The sequence below is a fragment of the Nerophis lumbriciformis genome, linkage group LG34, assembly GCF_033978685.3.
Source record: "Nerophis lumbriciformis linkage group LG34, RoL_Nlum_v2.1, whole genome shotgun sequence".
Taxonomy (NCBI): Eukaryota; Metazoa; Chordata; class Actinopteri; order Syngnathiformes; family Syngnathidae; genus Nerophis; species Nerophis lumbriciformis.
The window spans coordinates 23,711,423-23,737,025 of NC_084581.2; the positions used below are offsets into that span (position 1 = coordinate 23,711,423).

General features: G+C 39.2%; 1 protein-coding gene across 1 annotated transcript; it reads left to right on the forward strand.

Moving 5' to 3' along the window:
• hsf2 (heat shock transcription factor 2) lies at nt 1-24,181 on the forward strand. The gene is made up of 12 exons (XM_061929896.2): nt 1-185; nt 485-593; nt 10,547-10,674; nt 11,163-11,287; nt 13,454-13,529; nt 13,614-13,675; nt 13,751-13,829; nt 17,372-17,469; nt 18,441-18,707; nt 19,982-20,084; nt 21,940-22,006; nt 23,149-24,181. The coding sequence occupies exons 1-12, from the start codon at nt 93-95 to the stop codon at nt 23,427-23,429; spliced, it is 1,488 nt and encodes a 495-aa protein (XP_061785880.2). The 5' UTR covers nt 1-92; the 3' UTR covers nt 23,430-24,181.
• The last annotated feature ends 1,422 nt before the right edge of the window (nt 24,182-25,603 follow it).

Here is a 25,603-nt window from a genome sequence, read left to right on the forward strand (position 1 = left end):
TTGTATAAAAAAAAAAGATACACATCCGTGACAACCATTACCATACAGGCACAACAACGCTGCTACTTTGTCAAATACTTTCTCTTTTGGAGATGAAACACAACTCTAACGTGCCAGGTTTCCTCACCAAGCTGTGGACTTTGGTGGAAGATGCGGACACCGACGAACTTATCTGTTGGAGTCAGGTAATGCTGTAACTGTGCTCATACTAGCGTTAAGCATGCTAGTGAAGCTAACACCAAACAGCTCACAGTGACGCCGATTCGCCTTGCGTCAATTTTGCAATCGCTAGTGGCTTTAAATCGATTAACACATTCACACATCTTGTAAAATTCCCATTATACATCCCATTTAGTTTGTCAGCTGACAGCCAAACATATAGTAGCCTAACTAACAAGGATATTAAATCCAACATCACCTTTTAAACATTTTGACCCATTGACACCCAACAGTTAAATCCTGTTCCTTCTGCGTGCTTTTTTAGCAGGGCAATAGTTTCCTGGTGCTGGATGAGCTGCGGTTTTCCAAGGAGATCCTCCCTAAGTTCTTCAAGCACAACAACATGACCAGCTTTATCAGGCAGCTCAACATGTGTGAGTCTTGCATACACTCTAAAGTAGTGGTCCCCAACCACCGGTCCGGGGGCCGGCACCGGTCCGTGACACATTTGCTACCGGGCCGCGCAGAAACATTAAATCATTTATAACCAGTGTTGGGACTAACGCGTTACAAAGTAACGCCGTTAGTTTCGGCGGTAACTAGTAATCTAACGCGTTATTTTTTTATATTCAGTAACTCCGTTACCGTTACTACATGATGCGTTACTGCGTTATTTTACGTTACTTTTTATGTAGTATAAAGTGTGTTTTATCGGAGGGCTGCTGTGTCGTTCTGATTCTTCTTGTGTCACAAGCCGGAGAATCAGAATCAGAATCAGCTTTATTGTCATTACGCAAGGTAACGAGATTGAGGCCATTCCATACAGTGCGATGTGTGCATGCTAGAAAAACAATGTGCAAAAATATAAAAAATGTAGAAGTGCAATGAATATGGTGTGAAATGAATATATACATGAAAAAAACAAAAACAAAAACAGGGTGGTTGGTGGAATGGGTTATTGCACCGAAGAGAAGGCAGTTATGAGGGACAATGGGGCAGTCCGTTCAGGATGGTTATGGCCCTGGGGAAGAAGCTGTTCTTTAGCCTGTTTGTTTTGGTTTTAATGCACCTGTAGCGCTTCCCAGAGGGCAGCAGGTGGAACAGGTCAGAGCCAGGGTGGGTGCTGTCCTTGATGATGGCACTGGCTCTGTTGAGGCAGCGGGAGGTGTAGATGTCCGTCAGAGAGGGGAGAGGGCGGCCGATGATCTTCTGAGCCGTCTTGACCACTCTTTGCAGCCTCTCCCTGTCTGCTGCAGTGCAGCTGCCGTACCATACCGTAATACAGTAGGTCAGCAGGCTCTCGATGGACGAGCGGTAGAAGGTCAGCAGCAGGTCAGGCTTCAGGTTGTACTTCCCGAGGACTCTAAGGAAGTGTAGCCGCTGCTGAGCCTTCTTGATGATTGATGTGGTGTTGACTGAGAGAGAGACATGCGCTCTGTGTGGGTGTGTCTGAGTGTGAGTGTGGGGAGCGAGGGGGGGGCGTGTCTGATCATGGCGGAGCCAGAAGTCGAGTTTGCTAACATGGAGATATTTTCACTACTTTTCTTTTGTCGAGCACAAAGAAAATAACATTTTAGTTAAATGTAAATTGTGCTTTGGATCAAAGATGCCATCTACTGCCCAAAACAGCAATTCAAATCTGCTGAAACAAGCTACATAGCAACATGCTTTGACGAAGCTAGTAAAGAGAGACAGAGACTCTGATGCCACTTCACCTCCACCACCACCACCATTCACCGCTGAAGGTACACACTCTGTCAATCAATGTTCCCTCTAATTGTTTATGTGTGAGCAAATGCAAAAAGTCCCTGAGCATTGAGTGGAGTCCATGTGAGCAACTTTAGACGTGCACACTGTGGCTACACCAGCAGCACACCTGTCCCAAACCTCACTAAATAACAACTTACATCTCCATCCATCCATCCATTTTTTACCGCTTGTCCCTTTCGGGGTCGCTGGAGCCTATCTCAGCTGCATTCGGGCGGAAGGCAGGGTACACCCTGGACAAGTCCCCACCTCATCACAGGGCCAACGCAGATAGACAGACAACATTCTCTTATTAGAATCAAATGACAGCAGTCATTTCCATTTCTAATATAAGTGTTTAGGCCCACTTATAATGACAATAACAAAAAATATTGTTTTTCATGAACTGTGTACTTGTATTGTTTGTCTGGGTGGAGGTCCTGCTTTGGAAATAATTTGTACCCCTTTCAGACATTGCATTTAGTTCCCATTAAAACATTCACATGTTGCACAATGAGATGTAAGCAGGGGATCATGTGTACATTCCTGCAACTTCCTGTTTGTAAAAAATATATTTTTATTAGTATTTATTTAATATACTAACAGCATTTAATGATTAATATTTATAAATTAAGATTCATAATAAATGACACTAGAATAAGCACACATTTGATTGGTAAATCATAGTGTAACGACCTGGAATGACACTTTATGTGTGGTGTTGGAGTTGTCCGACTTTTTGTGTGGCTGTAAACGCATCACTGGCTAAGTGCCATATGTGCAAGTGTTGGCGCACGTGAGAGAGCGAGCGGCTGCTGTTGATATAACAAAGTTGCTTTTGGTCTGGTTTGTACTGCAGAAAATGACCAGTTTTGCTAGATATCATTTTTTTTACTAATGTTTTGGTGATGTGTTTATGGCCGACAGTAAAGAGTTTTGCTCAGTAAAGTGATGGATGGAATTCATGTCCTCAAAGCGTCTCGACAGACGTTACAATATTTGAACAATGATGACGAAAACGGTTTTCTCTGTCGTGTCGAAAATTGTTATGCGCTTATTTTTTTATTTGATTTTGTGCATGGCATAGATTTGCCGTGCGCAGAGGACGCTTGAGCAGTGCGCAATTGCACATGCGCGCTCCTGAGAGGGAACGTTGCTGTCAATTCTCTTATATACTCTTTCATTCTAGACTTCTAGAGTGTTTGATTATCACATCACTGTATAGACTATAAAGTTCACAAACATAAAGAGGGATCCTAGTGGGCCAGGCCAATCTTTCCTTATCTCTAAACTAAAACTGGGGAAATGTGTAGTGTTCTGGGTTTCAGACATGATTTTGTATAATAATTACTTGAGGAAGAAAATGCCTGGTTAGACTTTGTGTATGTAGTGTGTGCCTTTCTTGATTTACATCTATGCTGTTTGTTACTTATGTATGTTATGTTGCAGCTATTTAAAATTGTTTTGTCAATTTGTTCTGGCCAGAAACAAATTGGCCTTTGTAACATATCTTTGTCTTTGTGTGTTGTATGTAGACCACATGGCTTAGCAGAGTTGAGTGATGCAAATGAATGTCAAGTTGATCAACAGATTGTATTATTCTCCAGTGCAATAACAGTACTGAAATGAAGGCTAAAAGGGCATTAATTGGAGCTTTAAAAAAAAAAGAAAAAAGAAGTAACTAAATAGTTACTTTTCACAGTAACTCATTACTTTTTGGTGTAAGTAACTGAGTTAGTAACTGAGTTACTTTTGAAGTGAAGTAACTAGTAACTGTAACTAGTTACTGCTTTTCAGTAACTAACACAACACTGTTTATAACCGACCAAACCCAGCTCGATCCACTGGGCTACTCCAAGGAACTTCAAACTTCCACTCGGTCTTACTAGGAGTTGAGGTGCTGCGGGACCATAATAGCTGAATAGACAAGCGTTTTGTAAACAACAAATCTCTAACCAACACATTTTACACAGAAATTAAGCTTTTAGGAAATACGTCGTGCCTGCATACAATATCACAACAAATGGCAACCATATGGTTATTGTCAGTACTATCAGAGAACAAAGACTAAAACTAACTACAACCAACGCTAGCAATGATTATACTGGTGAAAATAAGTAGAGTATGTTTAGCAGCCTAATGTACGCCCAAAGCTAAAGAGGAGACATTTTACTAAGGTATGCTTATAGGCTACACTAGTGATGGGTTGATGAGGCGTCATGAAGCGTTTCGACACATTGCAAAACTGTATTGATACTGTGTTGATACTGTGTCACTAAATACTGACATCTGCTGGACATGAAAAATCCCTACAGGCAACCTATGGACCGACTCAACTGACACTGATTTTATGACCTAGTACAGTGGTTCTCAAATGGGGGTACGCGTACCCCTGGGGGTACTTGAAGGTATGCCAAGGGGTACGTGAGATTTTTTTTAAATATTCTAAAAATAGCAAAAATTCAAAAATCCTTTATAAATATATTTATTGAATAATACTTCAACAAAATATGAATGTAAGTTCATAAACTCAGTGAAGCACAAGCTCAGGTTTGTCACTAAAATGTCTGTCAAAAAGAACTGTGAAAAGAAATGCAACAATGCAATATTCAGTGTTGACATCTAGATTTTTTGTGGACATGTTCCATAAATATTGATGTTAAAGATTTTTTTTTGTGTGTGAAGAAATGTTTAGAATTAAGTTCATGAATCCAGATGGATCTCTAATACAATCCCCAAAGAGGGCACTTTAAGTTGATGATTACTTCTATGTGTATAAATCTTTATTTATAATTGAATCACTTGTTTATTTTTCAACAAGTTTTTAGTTATTTGTATATCTTTTTTTCCAAATAGTTCAAGAAAGACCACTACAAATGAGCAATATTTTGCACTGTTATACAATTTAATAAATCAGAAACTGAGAAACTGATGACATAGTGCTGTATTTTACTTCTTTGTCTTTTTTTTTCAACCAAAAATGCTTTGCTCTGATTAGGGGGTACTTGAATTAAAAAAAAAATCACAGGGGGTACATTGCTGAAAAAACGTTGAGAACCACTGACCTAGTATATACAATAATATAAACCAAGTCATTGTATTTCATTTAGGATTATTTCATAACTTCATTTAAATAAAAAAATATTTTTTTTGTCTTTTTTAGATACAGTCAATAAATAATGTGAACATGTATCATAACATGCAAATCTAAGAGAACGTGTTGTGAATGAGGATGCTTGTGGACCTGGAAATTATTTTATTTTTTTTTTACACATTTTTATTAAAAAAAAAGTTTTTCCAACGTATTCAATTTTAGACGCTTTCTCTTCTTAGTTATTATTTCTCCGGCTGTAGAAAAGACCCGCTCACAGGGCACAGAGGAGGCGTCAGTGCGACACAGTTCGCGTATCGGTCACGTGACCAAAACAGCTCATGATCGGTCACGTGACTTTCTAAAAGCGGTACGCGCACCGATACAGGGTTTCGCTCTATGAGCTCGACGCATGCGCCGATGCATCGGTGTTGCCGGACCCATCACTAGGCTACACCAATGAGGAATTATTTTATCATGCGATTTGGCTGTCTCCATACGTTTCACATTGCAATTACAGCCTTGCTAATGTTGGAACCCATTTCCTCAGTGTATCAGCATATTAAAAACGAAATAGGCACTGACACTACCCATATCCACATAGGTTTTATTTGTCTAAAATATATTTTGCCCTGTCAGTTCAATTACACATCGACATACAGGCTAACAGGCATATATTTCCCCCGTTAGTCTATATGTCGATGTGTCATCGAACTGGGCTATACGTATGCTCCCATTGGCCAGGCTAGCATGCTAAGCATTCATCGCACGAACATACTAGCTTTGTTAGACAAGATCATAGACTGTATTGGACGATATAGTTTACATGTGAAATGTCCATTTCCATTAATCACAATTAATAAGAAAACGTAAATGCCTTACTTGCCTATCAAGGAGGAAATGAGCAAGTTTGGCGTCAGATGAAAAAATCTTCTCCGCCTTCAATCGTCTCCATCTTTCAAAGGCATCCCTGATAAAAAACGTCTTTTGTTCCTGGCTTTGTCATGAATAAGTTGAGAATCATAACAAGTCCTTTTGGATTTAATAAAGTCTGACCTGATTAGTAACTTTACCAGTGGCAGTAGCTAGACAAAGATGGCGGTGCATAACTGGCAACCATGATGAAACACACTCACAGACTTTCTCATTGGTCAAATGGTAGAGGGCGAGACATGGAAATTAAAACAATAACAAGATTTTGGGGCTGTAAATCGAAAATTTTGAAATGAGCATATTCCAACTGAACTACTGTTATCAGTAAAAGAGGCATACTACTGTAACACAACATAAACACAACAAAACAAATACCCAGAATCCCATGCAGCCCTAACTCTTCCCCCCCAACCACGCCCACCTCAACTGACCGGGGGGGGGGGGGGGGTTGGTGGTAGCCCGGAAGAGTTAGGGCTGCATGGGATTCTGGGTATTTGTTTTGTTGTGTTTATGTTGTGTTACGGTGCGGATGTTCTCCCGAAATGTGTTTGTCATTCTTGTTTGGTGTGGCACACTGACAGTGTGGCGCATATTTCTAACAGTGTTAGTTATTTATACGGGCACCGTCAGTGTAACCTGTATCGCTGTTGGCCAAGTATGCATTGCATTTACGTGTGTGTGCGTGCTGAAGTCGCACATATTTTGTGATCGGGCCGGCACGTTGTTAGAATGGATGAAAAGCAGATGTGACGATAGCACGTGGAGGACGATAAACGCAGTGCCTTTAAAGCACGCCCCCAAGACTGTGGTCCGGGTGGACGAGGTATAATGACTGATGAACACCTTCGTTCGATAATGAGGGATGCCTCAGCTCAAAGCCTGAGCCCCGACATTAATGAACTAGCATCCAAGAAAAGATGGCAGGTATCTGGCTTGGGCACATCAGATTAGATCAGTGTGTTGCAAACGTAGCAGTTTAAAGTCCTGAATGGTTGGTTTATTCATTGTTATTTTATTTTCAAATTTATTAGCCTGTGGAAAAAGTTAATGTTGATATTTACCTCAGAAGGCTGCAAATAGAAAAGAGGCATTACATTTTTATTTAAATTGTATTTGATATGCCATTGATATTTTTTAGTTATTATTATTATTATTATTATTATTATTATTTGAAACTCGATTTTGCATGTCACTATAAAGTTATATAAACCTTGCTTGTTCAATATTCAATGCAAAACCTGTTTGAGTCCCTATTAAAAGGTAATTTGTTCAACCTTGTTTTAAATTTTGGCCCACTCTGTATTTGAGTTTGACACCCCTGCTATACGGTATAGTGTGCTGTGGTTACTTTTTGGTTGGCCAAGCGGACGTGAAGACAGGCTGTCCTCACTCAGGTCCGCACGGACCTGGAGGGGGCGTGCCTTAAGTCCGGCTGGAAATCGGGAGATTTTCGGGAGAGGCACTGAAATTCGGGAGTCTCCCGGAAAATTCGGGAGGGTTGGCAAGTATGTATAGAGGTATTGGAAAAGAACATCATTTATTAATGCATTTTGACATATCAGGGCCATTAAATGATGTATGTCTTGACATGAAATTCTTACATATGACTCCTTTAATCAAGTGACATCTCAGGTTGCTTGTATTTCCGGACTTTTAGACATTTTATTGTGCGTGTCCGTCATGTTTTCTTCTTTGTTTTGCTTAACTGCAAAGCCAAAATGCGTCCAAAAGGCCTTTGCGGAAGGATCCACGATTTTGGGTTTTCCGCTCTGCTCCTGCTATCTTTTACTGGGCTGCGCTGTGCAGGGAACTATGGGATCTGTGGTTTGCTCCTCAGAACAACTCATTCAATAGTGCCAGAAAAAAACTACACGTTATGGCATTATTGTGAGAATTTTGAAACCGCAGTACCGCGTTATTTACAATATTGTTGCATTCCTAGTATTTGGGATCCTTTTCTTCTGAAAATTTGAATCTAAGCTATTGGGGCATTGCGGAGATATTAATGAAACACTTCTGCTTCTTCCCAAATGAGCTGTTTGGAATTTGAGACAATTGTGATGTATTTTGCCATTGTTACGTCAGCTGGTATATCCATACCTGATATATGGTTCCTTATTTTTCTCTATCCTCTTGTTGTGGGGCAGACAGGCTCATACATGTACATTAGGGATGTAACAATGGTAAAAATTCCTATCACGGTTATCGTGACCATAATTACCACGGTTATTATCGTGGTATTTTTGGATGTGCTCAAAAATAACATACACACACTGAACTCTTTTGACCAAGTTATTTTTTTAATGACTAAAATAGACACTGCTAGAAAAGCCACAAGTTTGCAGATTTTGTGTTTATGCTTCACTGATGGTGTTTTAATGACCAAGCTTTTATTGTTTTAAATATTGGTTTGCTCTGTAGCACTTCAAGATGTATTGACCGTAAATGAAAAGTCCCTAACAAATAAAATTGGTTCAGTCGTCCTTAAACGCACGGTTAAAACACCTCAGTTAGTATAGAACATTTACTGTGTACTAAGATTGCACAGCTTTTAGGTTCAATGTGCACAATTAAATAGCTCCGTTACTCTGACAGCAAAGTGGTTATATACGTTTAGATTGGGGTATGTTGTTTCTTATGGGGAAAGACGTTAATGTCTCTTGTGGTCATGTTATCATTTAAGCTAGCGAGCCGGCACCAGTCAGTGAGTTTATCAAAGTGCAGTTATCAATCACAATTTTTCGATTACCGGTATTAATTTAAAACGGTAGTACTAATCGTCAGAATTTTTACAGTGCTTATTATTAATACTAATTAAAATAGTTTAGTCCCTAATGCACATGCATGCTAAAATCCGCCGCTGTTGCATTCTCTAATAAAAGACGCAGTCGAAGGCGGCTTGGTCTGGAGGAGGACTTCGCCACGTAAAATAAGACCACCCAAAAATGGCACTGTCAGAAAGTGGCTTAAAAATGTCTATGAAACAAAATGTATGCACAATTTCATGTTATGTCGACCACAAGGAAGTGTTTTAAATGTAGGAAAACACATGATATGACCTTGTTAATTAAAAAAAAAATAATTGTTGTCTTACGTAATACTTTAAATAACTGTCAACCCTCCCGTTTCCGCTAGGAAACTCACATATTTGCACTTTTTTTCCCGGCATCTTCCCTTTCCTGTTATTTTTCCCCGAATGTGTATCTTCAGTTGCGAAAAAACAATTTTTTTCATGGTACTGCTGATGTGCATGTACAGTACAATGCACTCATTGACAACGATGTGTAAAACTGCCAAACTTTGCATCCCTTGAAGGCATCTTTTACATGAGTAGAATCAGTAGAGTTAATAAGGCTATACTATTGTATTTTGTTAATTTACATAGATTTACACTACCTACAACTTATTAAAGCATGACAATTACAATTATTAGGATGTTGTATATTTGTGTAAAGATACAACTTACCGTACTCAGCGTTATTTATTTTGAAATTGCCGTTTTGTGGGCGGTCTTATTTACACGCCTCCACTTTGACTGTCTTGTTCCCATCATCGTTGTTATAGTTTTTAGTGCTTCCTTATGGAGTGTACTGACAGATATAAGTTTCGTACTATACACTACTTTGTATTTGAAATAGCAACAGCGGCGGATGCATGTGCGCGTACGAGCCAGTCTGCCCCACAACAAGAGGACAGAGAAAAATAAGTGTATTGACTTCAACATCTGACTACAATGGCGGACTCGCGCAAAGCTCTTCGGATAAAACTTTACTATACATGGAGATATATGCTGACTTAACTAGCGACAAATACGTCATTAGCTACTCAAAATTTAAACAGTTCTTTCGAAGCAAGTATGAAGGAAGTAAAGATTGTTTAATACATATCTCCACCATGCCACCAGGGTTTGATTTCACATTTTCAGGACTTGGGGAAATCCTAAATGGACACAAATAGGTGCCAATAGGTAAGAACAGTTGGTTTTGATAATAGGACCCCAGTAAGTTGTGATTCCTAAAATTATATTTATTAGATTGTCTCGATTTTAAATAAGGGTCAAGATGTATATCATAATTCTTCTTCCTTGTACTTTTTAAACACTTTGAGTTTGAACAGTTTCCTTAATTGAATAATTTTAGTCATAGTACATATTCTTTGCTCTATCCAATCCATAATTTACCTCAACATAACACTGATATTCTAAAGGTTGTTATTGTTGTACTCACACACAAATGGTATGTGCTCAAATGTAGCTGAATGATTCTTAGACCATGAGAAACTTAAGTATCTAGTCTGATGAGGTAAAGATTGAACTTTTTGGCGTAAATTTTTAGCCATCATGTTGGGAAGAAACAATGCTTAGCTCATCACCTAAACACCTCTACAGTGAAGCATGGTAGTGGCAGCATCATGCTGTGGGGATGTTCTTTAGTGGCAGGAACAAGGCTACCAGTCAGGATAGATGGAAATATGAATGCAGAAATGTACAGACACATCCCAGATGAAAACAGTTTTATAAATGATGTCTTTAGAGCTGCAATGTACAGTGTTTGTTGTACTGATACTGACAACCCACACCAGGACTGTAAGTGATTGTATATATCATAACTCATTCAGATGGATTCCGTAAAGTGATGCACCCCGAGCAAGGCATTGTGAAGCAGGAGAGAGATGTTCCTGTGGAATTTCAGCACACTTATTTCAAACAAGGACAGGATGACCTGCTTGAGAACATCAAGAGGAAGGTAAATTCTCAACTATTGTATTATTCAAATACTCTCGCCTTCAAATATTGCGGCTCCACCACATTGTGGATTTTTTTTTAAAGCATATTCTACAACATTTCTTCCTTAAATTTAGCATTTTTCAAGCATTAAAATGGATAAATGTATTAAAAATATAAATACTACAGTAGTATTGATTAGACCAAATCAATCAGAGCACGCTGTTCAGTATTGTGGTCAATAATTGACACAGTCCCAGGCAGTATTACTAAATTGGATTAAAAGAGTGTTAAGGTGACTAAAGGGTGTTATTTCATATCTAGAGGGCTCTGATAATGTGAAAATTTTATTTAGAAGGTATTAAACAGTTTTCATGCTCTGGTTATTAAAATATTCAATTTATAATGAATGATTCTTACTTCATGGAAATTAATTTATCATGCTCATGTCCAGAACCGGTTGACAGTGATAAATGAGGGATTACACCATACAATTCTTCTGTCTTCCAGGTTTCCAGCACTCGGCCTGAGGACAATAAGATCCGACAAGGAGACCTGTCGAAGATCCTGGCTAGTGTTCAGAGTGTTCACAGCAAGCAGGAAAACATTGATGTCAGGCTGGCAACACTGAAGAGGTTGGTGCAGCCTACCGCAAGAAAGATTGCAAACCCAAACACAGATGTTCAGTGTTTCTCCTGGGTTTAGAGTATTTTTAGAGTGCGGATGCACATACTTACCTGACGATTGCTTTACAATACAAATGACTGTACTGTAGTGCAGTCTCTCCTCCACTGTTATGTTTAACAAACTTTCCTAATAAAAATACTCAGTTAATCCACTCAGTCAAAATTAAGACGTTATTAAATGATTGCGATTGTTCCTCCACATGTGATACAGAGAACAGATAATACATTTTAAAAGTGAACATACAAAAATGTCATGCAAATAAGCTAATGCTAGTTGCATGAAAACGTATTGAAGACCATGTAAGGATTAAATACATCAATTTTAAAATGGATTCTAAAAGGCACAGGCAGTCAGTGAAGTGAAGCTAAAACAGGTGTGACGTGCTCCCTTTTACTAATTTGTGACAATTAAAAAGTGTGCTGTAGACGAGAGAATAAGGACTGGCTAACTCAAATAAATTATTGAGGGATATTTCTATGCTTGCTATACTCTAAATATCCATCCATCCATCCATTTTCTACCACTTGTCCCGTATATTATCAGTTAAATCATTTTCAGTCCAACTGCTATTTTAGTTCTGGCGTACATGTAGCAATGACAATGACAGTAACAATGATTTCTTAAATTTAATAACCTGCCAGTTATTTTAACGATTCATTCAGATTTAAATTCCTTTTGTCTCTAAACATTTTTTAGTTTAGTGGTACAACACATATTAGAACTGAATTCCCCAAAATACACCAACAATTTTCTTGTTGTCTAGGAACTTTAAATGCATGTTGTTTGGTCAGATTTCAAAAGTGAATTACTTTTAGAATTCCTCTGTCATTCTGGGGAGCCGCCTCTTAATACTGCTTAATGCTTCATGACAGTTTTTTTTCTTCCAATATTGTTAAAATAATGTATAGTCGCCTTGCGGAATGGTGTAGTGGGTAGAGCGGCCATGCCAGAAACCTGAGGGTTGCAGGTTCGCTCCCCGCCTCTTGACATCCAAATCGCTGCCGTTGTGTCCTTGGGCAGGACACTTCACCATTGCCCCCAGTGAATGATGGGTGGTGGTCGGAGGGGCCGTAGGCGCAAATGGCAGCCACACTTCCGTCAGTCTACCCCAGGGCAGCTGTGGCTACGAAAGTAGCTTACCACCAGGTGTGAATGAATGATGGGTTCTCACTTCTCTGACTTTGCTTTGAGTGTCTAGAAAAGCGCTATATAAATCTAATCCATTATTTATTATTATTATTATTATTATTATTATACATGTTGTGATTGATAGTCGTCCTATCTTCATTTTTCTTTGTGGGCCTTTAAAATGCTAAATAGAGTACCCAGAAAGTAAGCAGGCTTATCAGCGTGAGAATGTCATCCCTCTCCCTATCGCACTTTGAAGTTTGTGGCTGCACGGTATCGCTGATTTTTTTTCTAAGCATATTCCATGTGTTTCCGTCTAAATTAAGCATTTATAAGCTTAAAAAGGGCTAAATGAACTATAAATATTAGTACTACACTACAGTAATATTGGCCACTGAATGAAACCAAACCAATCAGTATACTGATTAGCTAAGCTTTAGGCAGCATTGCTATACTGGAATAAGCAAGTGTTAATGGGACTACAGGGGGTGGGTGTTATTTCATGTTTAAAAGACTCTTAATGGGGGAAAAAAAAATATTTAGAAGGCTGTTAACAATGCTAGAAAAATTAAAGTATTCCATTTAGAAATGCGAAAATCATTAACCACTGTCGGGCCCAGAATCAATTAGCAGCGATAAACTAAGGTTTACTGTACTATTAACATGGGCAACACACAGTACAGAATAATAAAATCATCTATATAGTTAGAAATATCACATCTTACAATATCAAACATCTTTGACAGTCAAAGCATGATCGTGACAATCAACATTTTGTTCTAAACACTGCAGCCCCACCCCTGACTGCATGCCCGCTCTTGCAATGGTTTGTGCATTGCAGCGGTGTCGCTGTGAAAAGTCCTTAGTAATTTGCTGTTCAGGTTTTTCTATCACAATGTCACAAGACCTTTTTTCCCCACTCAAAAGGTTTGTTTTCTACAGTAGCAGTTCAATGTAAATTAAAGCTAACTCACCGTATGGTTTAGGGAGAATGAAGCACTGTGGACAGAGATCTCTGATATGAGACAGAAGTATGCGCATCAGCAGCAACTCATCAAGAAGGTACGTTTGGCTCCATTATTGCACCATACTGGTCTCTGATTTAAGGGCACAACTGATGGGGGGTTCACCTTTTCACTGTTTCAGCTTATACATTTTATCGTCACATTGGTACAGAACAACCACATCCTGAATTTAAAGCGCAAAAGGTGAGTGTTGGCATTTTTTAGATGGATTGTTTTTTTTATACTGTAAACGCTGACATGTAATGTTCTTTTTGGCAGGCCAATTCTTATGAACAGCAATGGAAAGAAGCCCAAATATTTTCACGAGGTCTATGATGACAAAGTATGTGTCGAACAGGTCAGTAAACAGAACATAGGACTGGTGACATACCTAAATGGAATATTAGCTTGGTGTGTAGGTGGCAGTAGCTTAATGAACTACATGAATTATCTTTATATAGAGCTTTTCTCTAGTGACTCAAAGCGCTTTACATTGTGAAACCCATTATCTAAGTTAGATTTAAACGATAATATCGGGCTGCCGATATTATCGGCCAATAATGCTTTAAAATGTAATATGGGAAATTATCGGTATCTGTTTTAAAAAGTAAAATTTATGACTTTTTAAAACGCCGCTGTACGGAGTGGTACACGGACGTAGGGAGAAGTACAGAGCAGTTGCGTCTCCCAGTCATACTTGCCAACCCTCCCGATTTTCCCGGGAGACTCACGAAATTTCAGTGCCCCCCCCCCCCGAAAATCTGCCGGTGCAACTATTCTTCTGAATTTCACCTGACTTCCACCCAGACAACAATATTGGGGGCGTGCCTTAAAGGCACTGCCTTTGCGTGCCAGCCCAATCACATAGTATCTATGGCTTTTCACACACACAAGCGAATGCAAAGCATAGTCAACAGCCATACAGGTCACACTGAGGGTGGCCGTATAAACCACTTCAACACTGTTACAAATATGCGTCACACTGTGAACCCACACCAAACAAGAATGACAAACACATTTCGGGAGAACATATGCACCGTAACACAACATAAACACAACAGAACAAATACCCAGAACTCCTTGCAGCACTAACTCTTCCAGGACGCTACAATATATACTCCCCCGCCCCATTTGTTTCCATAACTTGAGTTGATTTTTTTTGGAAAACCTTGTTACATTGTGTAATGCATCCAGCGGGGCATCACAACAAATTTAGGCATAATAATATTTTAATTCCACGATTGTATACATCGGTATTGATTGATATCGGAATCGGTAATTAAGAGTTGGACAATATCGGAATACCGGATATTGGCAAAAAAGCCATTATCAAGCATCTCTAATTTAAGCCAGTGTGGGTGGCACTGGGAGCAGGTGGGTGAAGTATCTTGCCCGAGGACACAACGGCAGTGAGTAGGATGGTGGAAGCGGGGATCAAACCTAGAACTCTCAAGTTGCTGGCAAGGCCGCTCTACCAACCGAGCCACACCGCCACATAAATCGGGACCTCAATTTATGAACTTAATCGGTTCTTGAACATAATTCACAAGCCGAAAAGTTCTTATTGTTAAGCACAGTTCTCCATAAGAATCATTGTAAACACAATTGATTGTAGCCTCAACAAAAGTCCCTATTTTAGAACATCTTTTTCCATCTCATCACAATTAAGGACTTGCTGCAGAACAGGCTAACTAGCTAAAAGGCAAAGCGCTTATCTAGCAACTCAAAGCTCTACAACAAGACTGTGAGAGTTTGGACACATTTAAAGCATTTCTGATCCCATAAAGTGTTCTCTAAAACAGGCTGACAGCTTTGACCGGCGCAAGGTACGACGATTGTGGAAATAAATACTTCATTAGTGCCGCTCGTGGTCGAAGCGCTTTGAAATGGCCGCAACCATTTGCACAGGAAGTGATGTCATCAAAATGGCAGCCCCCGATGGCTTCAAGCAGCATGCTAAATGAAGAAAGCGTTCGTACGCCGAGACATTTTTCGCACACAGGCATATTTGGCGTGATGTAAACGTTCCTAAACTGAAAAGTACGCAAAGAGAGGCGTTGGTAAATCAAGGTTCCACTTTACAACGAAGAAAATACTGTAAGTATTTAAAACCCTAAAGATTTAGTAAGTTTACCTTCTTACTAGAGTTGTACGGTATACCGGTATTAGTATAGTACCGCGATACCAATGAATCATATTCGGTACTATACCGCCTCATAAAGTACTGGTCCCCTACCTGTCGACGGCTAGCTAGCTAGCGGCTGATGTCTCCCCGCAGTGTTTTAACTTCTTCAAAACCACTACTCCTAGTCTTCATGGAGACATATCAAGTTTGTTTGTCAAGTATCAACTAATTAGGACGAGTGATTGCTATACATGCTTCACTACACACCTCAGCACAATGGAGTCATGATAATAGTTGTATTCAAATTTGTCTATAAGACCATTATAACTATTAACTTAACTTTGAATGCACTAATTACATGTGAATGATGGGCATACTTAACAGCCATACATGTCACACTAAGGGTAGCCGTATGAACAACTGTCATAAATATGTGCCATATTGTGAAAAAATACTAAACAACAATGGCAAACACATATTGGGAGAATATTTGCACCGCAACACAACATAAACACTACAGAGCGAATTCCCTGCAGCACCAACTCTTCCGGGACGCTACAATATAAACAAACGCCATTGGTGGATCTAACACCTAACATCCATTATAATGATACCAGTACAGGAGCGTATCTAGTCGATACTACTATGATTACATCAATATTTTTTAGCATCACAAAATCTTTCTTTTTTTTTTACATTTATATTATGTTTATAAACTCAAGAAATATGTCCCTGGATACATGAGGACTTTGAATATGACCAATGTCTGATCCTGTAGCTACTTGGTATCGGATTGATACCTAAATTTGTGGTATCATCCAAAACTAATGTAAAGTATCAAACAACAGAAGAATAGGTGATTATTACATTTTAACAGAAGTGTAGATAGAACATGTTGAAACAGAAAATAAACAGATAACAGTAAATGAACAAGTAGATTAATAATTTATTTTCTACCACTTGTCCTTAATAAGTTTGACAAAATAACAGAATGATAAATGACACAATATGTTACTGCATATGTCAGCAGCTAAATTAGGAGCCATTGTTGGCTTACTTACTACTAAAAGACACGTTGTCTTGTATGTTCACTATTTTATTTAAGGACAAACTTGCTATAAGAAACTTATGTTTAATGTACCCTAAGCTTTTGTTTAAATAAAGCCAATAATGACATTTTTTGTGGTACCCTTTATTTAGAAAAGTACCAAAATATGGGTATCGGGACAACACTACCTCTTACAAAGATATGAACGGTGTGTCATTTTTTTATGTTTTAACAGAGACGTAACTTAAAAACTAGGGGTGAAGCGAGCTCTTGTCTTGCAGGCAGTACGCAATTTTTATTGTTTTAAATAGTCCAAAACATACATTACAGCTGCGATATCAGATATGCAGAAGACCTCTCAAAGCTCCTCAAAAAAGACCTAGTGAGTGGTACCACAATTTACGAGCTCAATTGGCTGTAGAACTCAAAACATTCGTATGTTGAGCTGTTTAAAAAAATTAATAAAATGGTCTAGTCATGGTATTAAAAACTTTAAAAATAACTGTCAAGTGTACAATTGATAATGATGAAAGATTATATTTATCTGCGATTATCGCAATTGATTTGAGTTATGAGTTAGCTATGAACAAAATGCAATTCATTGCGATTAAATATTTTAATCGTTTGACAGCCCTAGCATTTTTGTTAGATTACCAAGGTGTATCGTTAATTTGTATGCTTGAGATTTTTATTAGTCAAGTTTCTTCACTCTGAGTTTTCCTTTTAGTCACCTGTCAATAGTGTGAAAGATGATGTCGTCATCTGTGACCTGACAGAGAATGAAGCAGAAGTCACAGACTGGTCGACCAGACCCAACGAGCCAGGGTGAGTCATTGGCTTGGCACGTTAATAATCGTGATTGTAAGAACATACGATTTCAATTCTATGGTGTCTTCAATGTGTCATTTTGGTGTAGTGGTTTAAACAGCTGAGGAAGGTGAAGAAAGGATCAATGTATTCATCACCATCTCAACAGTTTGGGTTCAAGTAGCTGAGCCACTGCTTTGTAGTGGAGTGAGAACATGCATTGTTTCACAGGACTACAATGTATTTGTGGTGGTATGGGGGCTATCGAAAAAGTTGGTAGATGTATTGCTTGATTCTTTGTTAAAAGAATGTATATAGGTGTCTGCATACTTGCTCAATATAGCGACTTAATCAGTAAGTTGGCAACACTGAAACCCTCCTGCTACCTCATCCTTTTTCCCTGGCAGCCCTGGAGCCTCATTTACAAAACTGTGCATGCACTATATCCCAAAACATTGCCTCCTGACTCAGAATCTACATACGCAAGAAAATATGTATATATACTGTATAAAAGCACTTTACATACAAGTAGTCTTCTCCGTATAAATCACACCTGTAGGGAATTGTGTGCACAAGAGCTCCACCCCAGTGTCCTCCCATGACTCATACAATGTTCCTATAATGCAGGGGTTATTTAGACTTTAACAAAAGTACAATATATCCACGTTTAGAGTGTACCCATTGTATTTGAACATGGTCAAATATATGCATATTTTAGATATGTGGTTATGAGCTTTATTTCATAGTGTCATCAAGCATTGCTTACGTCTAAAAACCTTGCCGTGGTCTGTACGCATGGTTGAAAGAGTGCCAAGGAGCTCGCAACCTTTTCTGCAAAAATGTTTCTATAACTTTTAAAGTTTGCGGTGAAAATTGCATACAGACAGTTGACCACTGCTGATGCGACTTTTTGTGTACCAATGTGTTAAAATGCAAAGTTACAATGCAGGTCCCTAACTGTACTAAGATGCTGTTTTACACTTCCTCAGTGATGTAGAAATAGTTGAAGTGGATGTGGACCCCTACCCAATGCTGGCAGTTGACGCAGAGGCCAGCACAACATGCACTGAAGATGTCAAAGAGGCGGAAGTCTTGGAGCAGCCAAGGAACAGCATGTGTGACAGCAGCAGACCAACCAGCAGCATTCTACAGCTCAATAAACCTTCAGGCATTAGTTTTGAAGACCCTGTCAAGATTATGGACTCCATACTAAACGAGAATAGCGCCATTTCACAGAACATCAACCTGCTTGGCAAGTAAGTATATATCCACACAGGGTATCATTTTTTCCAAAAACATATTCCAACTGTTGGATAGCAAGGTTAAGGCATATGTTAAAATTCACAAGTCTGCTATAACAAGTCTGATACCTAATATGCTCATGTCCACTCCGTGTGTACTAAAGTTACATTGTGTTGCCTGGGCAACCTCATTAACTCTCCACTAGTCTGTGTTGCAAATGTATATGATATTACCATTTAAAAGAAAAAAATAATACATTTAATCGACAATAGTTGCACCACACGGTGCTCCATTTGCTGGTAATGTAAATAGAAAGTGGTTTGATGGCACTATCTGCAGGGGCGATGCTGCAGGTATTAGTCCAGCAGAGCGTGAGGTCCGACAAGTCAATTCACTCAACAGTTTCCAGTAATATGCTTTGATGAGATGTGTAACTTCCTGTTTTTTAATTGTGTAAAAGTGAATTTAAAGTGTTTAAACCTATAATATTCCTCTCACAATTATTAGAGTTAAAAAATGGGCATATTTACGGATTTTTATTGTTTGCGTTTTTTTCGCCTATCGCTGGGGGTCTTGGAACATAACCCTGCAAATAACTGTCAGTTTTAATTTGTAATTACCAGTAATGTGGCCTCAATCAATTGCACCCACAACAACTATTATTTACTGTGAAGTGGTTCAATCCATTTTTCCTCCATTGCTTCAAGAATGTCAAATACCGTATAAGTCGCACCGGAGTATAAGTCGCACCTGCCGAAAATGCATAATAAAGAAGGAAAAAAACATATATAAGTCGCACTGGAGCCCGGCCAAACTATGAAAAAAAACTGCGACTTATAGTCCGAAAAATACGGTACTTTCCGATTTGACATTGATAAGATTAACCTTCCAAATTATGGGCCAGATCCCTTTTGGCCCTTAGGGCCAACTTAATTCCTTGAGGAGTAGGATAATTTGAAAGATGATGGATTCCTGCAGGAAGTATCAGTCAGGAACTTTACCTGTTTCGTGTGAACTCTCAATGTAATTGTCAGTGTGGTACAGAATTGTTTTTGATCGATTGAAACTTTTATTAGTAGATTGCACAGTACAGTACATATTCCATACAATTGACCACAAAATGGTAACACCCGAATAAGTTTTTCAACTTCTTTAAGTCGGGGTCCACGTTAATCAATTCATGGTAAGAGACAACTGCAGCTTCTGTGCTAACGAGCAAGTTTATTTGGAAATGTCTGAGCTTATGCCTATTTATACCGCTGCCACTCACAATGTTGTTTGTGATCAGGATGGAGCTGATGGACTATCTGGAGAGCATTGAGTGGAGCATGGAGGATTTTCAGGCCATGCTTTATGGAAAACCATTAGGCATCGATATCGATGCCTTAGAGGTAAATTAAAATGACCCCAAAAAATCCTACATACATGGTTTTTGGAAAGTATTTTATGTTACAGCCTTATTTAAACTTGGAATACATTCTTTTTTTTCCCCCTCACAGTACTACACACCACACCCCAGATGACAAATAATAAACAGGGTCACTGTTTAGCAGTCTTGATTTATTGTTTTGGTTATAAGTAAAGAAAGAAGGAACAAATACAAACCCTGTTTCCATATGATTTGGGAAATTGTGTTGGATGTAAATATAAACGGAATACAATGATTTGCAAATCCTTTTCAACCCATATTCAATTGAATGCACTACAAAGACAAGATAATTGATGTTCAAACTCATAAACTTTTTTTTTTTTTGCAAATAATAATTAACTTAGAATTTCATGGCTGCAACACGTGCCAAAGTAGTTGGGAAAGGGCATGTCACCACTGTGTTACATCAACTTTCCTTTTAACAACACTCAGTAAATGTTTGGGAACCGAGGAGACACATTTTTTAAGCTTCTCAGGTGGAATTCTTTCCCATTCTTGCTTGATGTACAGCTTAAGTTGTTCAACAGTCCGGGTCTGCGTTGTGGTATTTTAGGCTTCATAATGCGCCACACATTTTCAATGGGAGACAGGTCTGGACAACAGGCAGGCCAGTCTAGTACCCACACTCTTTTACTATGAAGCCACGTTGATGTAACACGTGGATTGGCATTGTCTTGCTGAAATAAGCAGGGGCGTCCATGGTAACGTTGCTTGGATGGCAACATGTGTTGCTGCAAAACCTGTATGTACCTTTCAGCATTAATGGCGCCTTCACAGATGTGTAAGTTACCCATGTCTTGGGCACTAACACACCCCCATACCATCACAGATGCTGGCTTTTCAACTTTGCGCCTAAAACAATCCGGATGGTTATTTTCCTCTTTGGTCCGGAGGACACAACGTCCACAGTTTCCAAAAACAATTTGAAATGTGGACTCGTCAGACGACAGAACACTTTTCCACTTTGTATCAGTCCATCTTAGATGAGCTCAGGCCCAGCGAAGCCGACGGCGTTTCTGGGTGTTGTTGATAAACGGTTTTCGCCTTGCATAGGAGAGTTTTAACTTGCACTTACAGATGTAGCGACCAACTGTAGTTACTGACAGTGGGTTTCTGAAGTGTTCCTGAACCCATGTGGTGATATCCTTTACACACATGTCGCTTGTTGATGCAGTACAGCCTGAGGGATCGAAGGTCACGGGCTGAGCTGCTTACGTGCAGTGATTTCTCCAGATTCTCTGAACCCTTTGATGATATTACGGACCGTAGATGGTGAAATCCCTAAATTCCTTGCAATAGCTGGTTGATAAAGGTTTTTCTTAAACTGTTCAACAATTTTCTCACGCATTTGTTGACAAAATGGTGACCCTCGCCCCATCCTTGTTTGTGAATGATTGAGCATTTCATGGAATCTACTTTTATACCCAATCATGGCACCCACCTGTTCCCAATTTGCCTGTTCACCTGTGGGATGTTCCAAATAAGTGTTTGATGAGCATTCCTCAACTTTATCAGTATTTATTGCCACTTTTCCCAACTTCTTTGTCACGTGTTGCTCGCATCAAATTAGAAAGTTAATGATTATTTGCAAAAAAAAAATGTTTATGAGTTTGAACATCAAATATGTTGTCTTTGTAGCATATTCAACTGAATACGGGTTGAAAATTATTTGCAAATCATTGTATTCCGTTTATATTTACATCTAACACAGTTTCCCAACTCATATGGAAACGGGGTTTGTATATGAACTTTAATTTTTTGAATTTAAAAGATGTTCACTAAGAAGCTGATGAAATTTTAATTGTGTCTGTTTTCAGGAAACCGTGTCCTCAAAAGAAAGCCCAACACAACTCAGCAGATGTAGGCAGCGAGAAGACAACACAGGCGAGTGGAGCTCCTTACATTCCAGCTCACATGGTCCTCAACACAAATCACTTCTACTTCAAACGCAGTCATTATGAAAACTTGAACTCTGCTGGCGTTTTGTAATCCCCTTTTAACTTTGTAACAGACACACAGGTGGTAAGTTAACATCATATTAGCAAAACAAAACAACAACCATACTGTGTATTCACATTTTTGTGTGAAAACAAGTTAATTTACAGTGAAGGAAATAAGTACTGGATTTTCCAGACTAGTGCGCACTGGTATGTAAACTGCACCCACCAAACAAGATTTCGTAAATGTTTATATCTTAATTGTTTCCAAATGGTGCCTGTAAAACGACTGAACAAAACCGAAATCATCGCCATGGACCCACTCGCTGCGAAAGCTAGCTCTCCAAACAGCTAAACAGACTCAATAACTCCATAAATTGATTAACGTGGACCCCGACTTAAACAAGTTGAAAAACTTATTCGGGTGTTGCCATTTAGTGGTCAATTGTACGGAATATGTACTGTACTGTGCAATCTACTAAAAAGTTTCAATCAATCAATCAATCCACGGTGACATTTTGGTGAATTTACAAAACTTTAATAAAATTCTACCCAAACATTTAATAAAGTCAAGTCCAAATAAGGCAACAAGAGAAGTATCCCACACTTATCTTTTGTAAAGTAAATCTGTACAGTAAATAAGGGCATCAACAACATGATTTGCCTGTGTGGCTGGACAGGACAGATTAAAAAAAATATATATTTTTTTTTTAATTGATGACTAATTAAGAATCGTGGTTAATTAGAAAATCAACATTTTTGACACCCCTACAATGTATCACTATCGATATTTCTCACAATTACAACATAATTTGAATAAAAATTGTGTTTTGGTAGAAATGAGTTGACTGCAGTTTACAGTTGTCATACACACAAGGCGACTGTAGCGTCTGCACATTATATACCCAAAAGTAGTCCCAAGCAACAATTTGCTGTCATGTTGTTGTTATGGTAGAATATACATTGTGTTTTTGTGGGGCGGAGCTTACATGCTCTGAGCAGGAAGAGGGCGGGATTCATTCACATCAGCACCCTTCTGGCAGCTGTGCCAGTTGCAGTTTTAACATCATCCTTGCTGTATTCTTGTAGACAAGCAGGTGATCCAGTACACATCCTCCCCCCTGCTGGCCTTCCTGGATGGCTGTGTCCCACCTGCAGAGGTGCCCTCCACTTCGGCGGACTCCATCGAGTCGGAACTCCCCTCGGAGCTGCTGGACAGCAGCGTGGAATCCAAGCCGGCGGGTCGCAGCTCCTTCATCCGCCTGGAGCCCCTGACAGAAGCGGAGGCGAGCCAGGAGACCCTTTTCTACTTGTGTGAACTGAGTCCCAGCAGACCTGAATCAGACCCTGCTGAGCTGGACGGCATGTGAGTGAAGTGGCCATACTTGATCCTTTGTTAGTTGTTCTAACTTGAACCCAGTGCATCGTTTTATGGTGAATGTCGAATTCGACTGAGGGAAATAAGTATTTCATCCCAAAGTTTGACAGTAGTGATGCTGTTGTTGGTTCATATTCAACATTTCTCTGCAAGAGAACACGTCCATGTTGTCATGTGACCACATCACGTTCTCCTTGTCTATGAATGTTCTCATCATGCAGGTCGTTGTCATTCAATCGATCGCAACTGGACTGTTTGGTTTGTTTTAGACGTTTCGCCGCTCATAGACTTAGACATTCTCCTGGTGGTCCGTGAAAATAAAGCCACCATGAAACGATGCATGCAAGGATTCAACTTGGAGATCCTGCAGATCAAATGCTTTTTTTCCAGGGTAAATCGCCATGACCTGAAATGAAAGTATGACACGTCCCTCCATTCCGGTACTGCATGTTTGTTAAAAACAATGAAAATGGCATCTTGGCTACAAAGTCACTTGGAGTTGAAAAGGGAATCATTTCCTGCTGGTTTTGATATGCTTTCTATTGCAGTGCAGTTATGTTAAATTGTTTTGTCACGCCGTCCTAAACAGACTGTAAATACTTCTTCACTATACTGTACAAGTGTTTAAGATTTTGTTTCCATTGTCTTTCTTCCACGAGTGTTGTTGTGACATCCTGTAGGTTTGCTTCCTCACATTATGAACAAAGCTGACTGTCAATATAAATATAAAAGAAAAACACACTACTCTCTTTTCTCAATTCTGACTCAAGCAAAATGTACACAAAAAAAGCAGAATCCTGGAAAAAAAGCAAAATTCATTCAATTTCTACAGTTTATCTAGCTTTAATTTAAACACACATATTAGGCAAGTTGATTCATAGAACACAATTCACACACCATGTTGGTGTTTACTTGAGACATATTGCCATCATAGTGCAACCTACACTTATCTCTTATGTGTGACTGCCATTTACTGGTCACACTTATCATTACACCGTTTTCACTGCTGGACTCTATAAAGGTTCCACAGCCTCCGTAGCAGAACCTCCAGGTTCTGTAACAGCTTCTTCCCTCAGGCCGTAAGACTCTTGAACGCATCATAATAATCCCCTCAATTCCCCCCAAAAACGGATTAACTCGCTGGAATATAAAGACACTATAACATACATCCATAAACGTGGATGCATATGCAAAAGTGCAATATATTTATCTATACAGTAACCTATTTATATCTGCACCTTATTGCTCTTTTATCCTGCACTACCATGAGCTAATTCAACGAAATTGTGTTCTAATCTGTACTGTAAAGTTCACATTTGAATGACAATAAAAGGAAGTCTAAGTCTAACCATGTACCAAATCAAATAGATTTGAGGTGGGTAAGCTGAACCGAACAAATTCCTTACATTAGGTGCACCGGGTTATAAGGTGCACTGTCGATTTTTGATTTTAAGTGGGTCTTATAGTCGGGAAAGTACGGTAATAGTTTCTCTGATTTCAATGATTTCAGTTTTGTCTGAGGTTAGCTAAAGACCATTTTTTTGCATCCTCACACTGATCTGTTCCATGCAGAGACAAAGTGATGCAACAGGCAGATGTCCACCTGCCGCCAGTGACACATAGATCTGAGTGTCATCTGCACAGTTGTGATAGGACACATTGAAGCTGGGTCCGTGTAATACTCTTCCATATCAGTAGGTGGCAGCCGGTTGCTAATTGCTTTGTAGATGTCGGGAACAGCGGGAGGCAGTGTGCAGGTTAAAAGGTGTCTAATGCTTAAACCAAAAATAAACAAAAGGTGAGTGCCCCTAAGAAAAGGCATTGAAGGTTATGCAGAACAAAACTAAAACTGAACTGGCTACAAAGTCAACAAAAACAGAATGCTGGACGACAGCAAAGACTTACTGCGGAGCAAAGACGGCGTCCACAATGTACATCCGAACATGACATGACAATCAACAATGTCCCCACAAAGAAGGATAAAAACAACTGTTCTTGATTGCTAAAACAAAGTAGATGCAGGAAATATCGCTCCAAGGAAGACATGAAACTGCTACAGGAAAATACCCAAAAAAAGAGGAAAAGCCACCAAAATAGGAGCGCAAGACAAGAACTAAAACACTACACACAGGAAAACCGCAAAAAACTCAAAATAAGTCACAGCAT